At 46.6% G+C, this 6,438-nt stretch overlaps 1 protein-coding gene across 1 annotated transcript; it reads left to right on the top strand.

Annotated features, from left to right (window-relative positions):
• The first annotated feature begins 332 nt into the window (after nt 1-332).
• On the top strand, nt 333-908 carry LOC125594819. Its single transcript, XM_048770876.1, has one exon. The coding sequence runs from the start codon at nt 333-335 to the stop codon at nt 906-908; it is 576 nt and encodes a 191-aa protein (XP_048626833.1).
• Nucleotides 909-6,438: the final 5,530 nt, after the last annotated feature.

The raw sequence follows: 6,438 nt of genomic DNA, 5'->3' as shown, positions 1-6,438 counted from the left end.
GTGAAGGCTCAGCTTCAGACAAGGGGTATACAAGTGAATCAGATATGCTCTGTTTGTGGTCAAGCTACGTAAACGATATGTCATGTCCTCTTCCATTGTCAAACCGCTAAGGAAGTATGGACCGATCCAATATTCCTCCTCCTCCAGCGGGCTTGTCTCAGAACTCGTTCTTCCTTAATCTTCATTACCTTTTGAAGTGCAGTAAAAATCCAGCAGTAGGTACATGCTCTCGTCAATCCTTTCCTTGGGTCTTGTGGCAATTGTGGAAAGATCGAAATGCATTCTGATACGAACGTATTGCTCCGGAGCCCTCGGTCGTTCTTAGAAGGGCTATGAAAGAGGCTGCGATCTGGTTGAATCTACATAATGCTCTCCCTAAGTTAGACTCTCCTGAGTTTAATATTGATGCAGGTCTTGAGAAGTGGCAGAAACCCCCTCCTTCCTTTCTCAAATGCAATGTGGGATCATCATGGGATGGAGCCACACTTACATGTGGAGGTGAGTGGCTGGTTCGTGATGAGCAAGGAAATGTTTTGCTACACAGCAGAAGGTCTTTCTCTCAAATTGAATCTTCACTTCAAGCTAAATTGGTAGCATTACAGTGGGCTGCAGCAGCCATGTGCGACCTCAAGTTGAAGAAAGTAATCATAGAGTCATCTGTGCTAGAGATTAAAAATTCTATGGACCATCCACAGCTATCTTTAGAGAACTACACCAACTGTTCTTATGCTCTATCTACGATTCATTCCATTATGGGAGGCAGTTTGAGCTTTGTACCGATATCTTGCAACAACTCAGCAACGACGATTGCTGATAGTGTTACAAGAGATCAGAGACACCATTCATATGTCGCTTGGAAGGGTACTCGTTGGTTGTCGTCTCAAATTCGCCAAGAAGCATCAGCATAAGTTTCCATGTCTCCATGGGTAGCTATGCTTCATATCTTTTCTTTGAAACTTTAATTTTCCAGTCTTCCTGTCATGTCCCAGATCTTAGATAGGATCGTCCGAATGGACCATGGTGCGAGGAGACGCACCAGTCAGGTCGTAAGTCCTTGAGACAAGCGTATCATGGTCCAAAAGGAAGGTTAAGGGCATCAGGAAGCTGAGACTTAACCAGAATATGAGGGAAACAAGTAATAAGGAGCTGGACGAGTGAACCGGGAGCTAGACGAGGTCCGGATCAAGCTCAGTCAGATAGGTGCAGCTGGAAATCAGTTCACCTTGATTTAATCAGCTCATAGGAGCTGGAAGACTAGCTTACTCAGCTGGGAACAGTTGGTGGTCAGCTTACCTCAGCTGGGAGGAGTGTTCCAGTCCGAACCAGTGTGGTCGGGTCCGAGCGGTTATGGACCGAGCCGGTGGTCCGAGTGTGACGGTTACTTCAAGTGCATCATAGGTCGGACCAGGAGTTGAGCAAGGGCTCAGGAATCGATTTGGGGAAAAGGAAGAAAAGGGAGAAACCGCCAAGGGCAGTTACGGGGCAACGACTATGGGGAAAACTGCCCCTTTTGGTTATCTTTTGGTAACTGCTCGTCCAGGCAGTTATGAGGCGGTTATGGTCGATTTATTCTTTATCTTTCCTTGTCTATGTCGAAAATATCATTGCAGAGAAGACAGAAAACTCAGACAAACTTCCAGAGAGAAAAGAGAGACAAACCGACGGTTGGGAGATCTGATCCGTAGTGGTTCGTGGTTGTTTCCGGTGGAGTTTGTCTGTGAGATCAAGAGGATGGATACTAGGCATAAAGACAAGGAGAAGGAGATTGAGAAGGATAAGGTGACAGCCCCTGGAGATCGTAACCCTAAGGTGAGAGGTGTGGCCGAGAACCACCGGACATAGCCGGCGGATGAACCGTCTGTACGTATGGTTCGGTCTGGTTCGTTTGGTTACACCCATCTCTGATCTTATACTCTATTCTTCATCTATTTCTTGTTTTGGTATTGGATGTTGATGTTTCAGATATGGAGGCATTGATCCTAGGCCTTGGCCGGATCAAAGAACTGATGACAGTTCATGGCTTTGGCCGGACTGACCATGATCAGGATCCATATGGTCTGGGTCGATTCATTGGATTCTGATTATTGGAATCTCTTAGTTGAGATTTATCATGAGTTTACATGAATTTTAATCAATTTTTAGGAATTAATTTGATGATGTCAATTTGTGACCGGTTGGACTGACCATGATCAGGATCCATATGGTCTAGGTCGATTCATTGGATTCTGGTCATGGGAATCTCTTAGTTGGGATTTATCATGAGTTTTCATGAATTTTAATTAATTTTTGAAGCACTTTCGAAATATGTTATATTTTGGTCTGATGAGTCATTTGATGTTTTGATATGATCCAGCCATGCAGTGTGATAGATTCTTGTGTATTAATCTGATCGTGTGTTGTGTTTGTGATGTGTTGGTCTCAGGTACAGACATGGACCGTGGTAAAGGAAAGGGACTATGAGGACTCCAGCCGTGGGAAGATGTGTGGTGATTGGGTCACTGTTGATAGATGTGAAATACTGATAACCTATTGTGCTTGTTGTGAACTTATGCTAGCTTAATGTGCAACTTTTTATGCTAAACAAACGAATGATGTTTGATTCTGTTTATCTATCTATGAAGTTATCTATTTGCCTTATTGATTCTGATTGTTTAAGTGTGTAACAATGAACCTCAAAACACTGATAAATACTTAGAGAATATTGGACTTGAATCGGGATTAATGGAATCAAATTGGTTAGGATTGTTTGGTGAGACTGCGGTCAGGTTGGATTGAGGAATCCAGGATCGGGTCTTACAAGTTGGTATCAGAGCATGCTTGAATCTAGGATTTGTTTGGGTTATTGGTTCACCATACATCGGCTGTTGAGACTCACAGTTACTAAGAAGGCTAAATCTCGGAGAGGAAAGGATGCGGCTGGAGCATCCGGAACCATGGGACAGGATGGTGCTGTTCAAACCGTAGTGTTACCAGTTGGAACCATTCCGACCACAGTGTTACCAACTCAAGAGGGGCTGGGTAACAATGAGACCGGACTTCCAGTGGATCCGATCCTTCCTACTAAGACTCGTGTGGATGCTGCGGATGGTCAGCAAGAGCAAGTCCGAGAGGATGATGCTGAATCATCCAATGCAGAGAATGAAGATAACCTTGGCATTGGTGCAAACAATGTTGGGGTTGATGGTGTGGGGGAGGTAGCTGAGCCGTCTATGGGAGACATACTGGAAGCTATGAAATTCATGGGAGCTCAACTGGTGACCTTGACTCAGGCGTTCACCCCGTTGGTGAATCCGCCTGTGGGACAGGTTACTCCTCTGGTTCGTGCGTCTGCTCAAGTGGCTGGTGTTCGTCCGAGACAGGTAGCTGAGGTTGTGGAGATCGACCCACCAGCTGAGCCTGTCCAGCGTATGGATTACCTGAAGGTTTTGGAGCACATCTCCAAGTTGGGGACTAAACACTTTGCTGGAAGTGTTGATCATAAGGAGGCAGATGAGTGGAGGAGTCGGTTGGTTCGCAACTTCCGCTCGACTCGTTGCCCTGAGGATTATCAGAAGGATATTGCAGTGCACTTCTTGGAAGGTGATGCACACAACTAGTGGTTGGCTCTTGATAAGCGTACCAATGGCACCATTGAACGCTTTGCTGATTTTGAGGTTGAGTTCAACCACAAGTACTTTCCAGTTGAGGCATTGGATCGCCTGGAGTCTAAGTTCTTGGACTTGGTCCAGGGACGTAGGTCGGTCCGTGAGTATGAGGAAGAGTTTAACCGGCTCAGGCGTTATGTGGGTAAGGAGCTGGAGGACGAGGCAGTACAGGTTTGTCGGTTCATCAGAGGCCTTAGGGCCGAGCTCCGGACCTACTCTTCAGTCCGCACCTTCCACACTGTATCTGAGTTGGTTGAAAGGATGGCTATGCTGGAGACCAACCTCGCAGAGGAGGTTAAGCAGAAAGTGAAGAGTGTGACTGTGTCCACCGCTCAGAGTAGTGACAAGAAGAGAAAGAGGGACTCGGCCGAGGAGGGTAAAACCTCAAGTGGTAGGTCTGAGTGCCCTAAGTGTGGCCGATACCATGGTGGTGAGTGCTGGAAGGCCATGGGAGCCTGTACTCATTGTGGTAAGATGGATCATTCTCCTAAGAATTGTCCTAGTCCGGCAAGTGATTCCAGGACTTGTCACTACTGCAGCCAGAAGGAACATTACCGTAGGGATTGCCCTAAGATGCAAGGTGGTCAGAGTAAAGGACATGCAGAGGCAAGAAAGCCGGTCCAGAGCCGGGGCCAGACCTCAGCACCACGTGTGTACGAGCTATCCAAGGATGTGGAAGGGGCTCAGCCTTACAAGACGATCACTAGTAACATTCTAGACTTAAACTTTTTCAATTCCTGTAGAATTGCATGGTATGGAACCTAGGATGGATAGATTCTTTGGTTGAGTCTTGTGTAGGGACCCTAAGTATTGGTGGTGTGGAAACACATGTACTTTTCGATACTGGTGCTACACACAGTTTTGTGAGTCCAGATATGATCAGAAAGGGTATGTTCCGGTATGGAACCTGGAATGGTCCTGACAAAGTGAGTGCAGCCGGAGGGCAGATTATGAACTCACTAGGTCTGGTTAAGGACATCCCAGTGATGATCCTGGACAGGCCGATGCCTGTAGATCTGATTGTTGTCCCCCTAAAGAATCATGAGGTGATCTTAGGTATGGACTGGCTTGGAAAGAATCAGGAAACTCTTGATTGTCACCGGGGAAGGGTGCAATTTGAGAATGAGTTTGGACCGCCGATCAAGTTTCAAGGGGTTTAGCCGACCTCTCGTTGTTTGGTGGTTTCAGCAATCCAAATGGAAAGGATGCTTGGAAATGGTTGTGAGGCCTTCTTGGCTACCATTTACACCGATGAGGTCGTAGGGGGTGGTGACCCGGATGGGATACCGCTGGTCCAGGAGTTCCATGATGGGTTTGGGGCTTTACAGGGCATTCCCCCTAATAGGGCTGACCCATTCATAATAGAACTGGAGCCAGGGACTGCCCCATTGTCCAAAAGTCCATATAGAATGGCTCCGGCTGAGATGGCCGAGCTGAAGAAGCAACTTGAGGAGTTGCTTGATAAGGGTTTCATACGCCCTAGTGTATCACCTTGGGGAGCACCAGTCCTATTTGTGAAAAAGAAGGATGGTAGCTTCAGGTTGTGCATTGATTATCGGGGGTTGAATAGGGTGACTGTGAAGAACAAGTACCCATTGCCCAAGATTGATGAGTTGTTGGATCAACTCCGTAGAGCAAAGTGGTTCTCCAAGATTGACTTGGCCTCTGGATATCATTAGATTCCCATTGCGCAAGGTGATATAAGAAAGACCGCGTTCCGAACCAGGTACGGCCACTATGAGTTTGTGGTCATGCCATTCGGACTGACCAATACGCCAGCTGCATTTATGAAGATGATGAATGGTATCTTCCAGGAGTACTTGGATGAGTTTGTGAATATCTTTATAGATGATATACTCGTGTACTCTAAGTCCAAGGAAGACCATGAGAGGCATCTTAGGGCAGTGCTGGGACGCTTGAGGGAGCTGATACTCTTTGCTAAGTTGAGCAAGTGTAGCTTCTGGCAGAATAGCATTGGTTTTCTTGGACACACGGTGTCTGATCAAGGAGTGTCGGTGGATCAAGAAAAGTTCAAGTGTATACGGGAATGGCCTCAGCCAAAAAATGCTATGGAAGTACGAAGCTTCTTGGGATTGGCCGGCTACTGCCGGAAATTTTTCAAGGGGTTCTCGGGCATAGCTCAGCCCATTACTAAGTTGACAGGCAAGGACGTGAAGTTCGCATGGTCTGAGGAGTGTGAGAGGAGTTTCTCAGCACTCAAGGACATGTTGACTAGTGCACCAGTCCTGGTATTGCCGGAGGCGGATCATCCTTATGTGGTGTATACTAATGCATCAATCACTGGACTCGGATGTCAATCACTGGACTCGGATACACAGCATGGGAAGGTAATAGCCTATGCTTCTCGACAATTGAAGAAGCATGAGGGAAATTATCCGACCCATGATCTGGAAATGGCAGCTGTGGTGTTTGCCTTGAAGATATGGAGATCATATTTGTATGGAGCCAAAGTGAAAATACTTACAAACCATAAAAGTCTAAAGTATATATTCACTCAGCCTGAGCTAAAGTTAAGGCAGAGGAGATGGATGGAGTTTGTTGCAGATTATGATCTGGACATAGCTTATCATCCAGGAAAGGCTAACCTAGTGGCTGATGGCTTGAGCCGCAGGAGAGAGGAGGTATCGGCCAAGAGGGAGGCTGAGGAACTGGAAGAGATGGTTCGGTCACTGCACCTCAACACATTGGTTGGACATAATGAGTCATTGGGGTTGGAGGCAGTGGATCAGGCTGATCTACTTACCAAGATTCGCCAAGTTCAAGGTTTAGATGA

The sequence above is a fragment of the Brassica napus genome, assembly GCF_020379485.1.
Source record: "Brassica napus cultivar Da-Ae chromosome C5 unlocalized genomic scaffold, Da-Ae chrC05_Random_27, whole genome shotgun sequence".
In the NCBI taxonomy this organism is placed as follows: Eukaryota; Viridiplantae; Streptophyta; class Magnoliopsida; order Brassicales; family Brassicaceae; genus Brassica; species Brassica napus.
The sequence above is the reverse complement of the archived record's forward strand: the minus strand, read 5'-3'. Positions and strand labels throughout refer to the sequence as shown.

Bases quoted from the DNA above. Each gene is read 5' to 3' on its own strand.
- LOC125594819 (XM_048770876.1), top strand. From the start codon at position 333: ATGAAAGAGGCTGCGATCTGGTTGAATCTACATAATGCTCTCCCTAAG.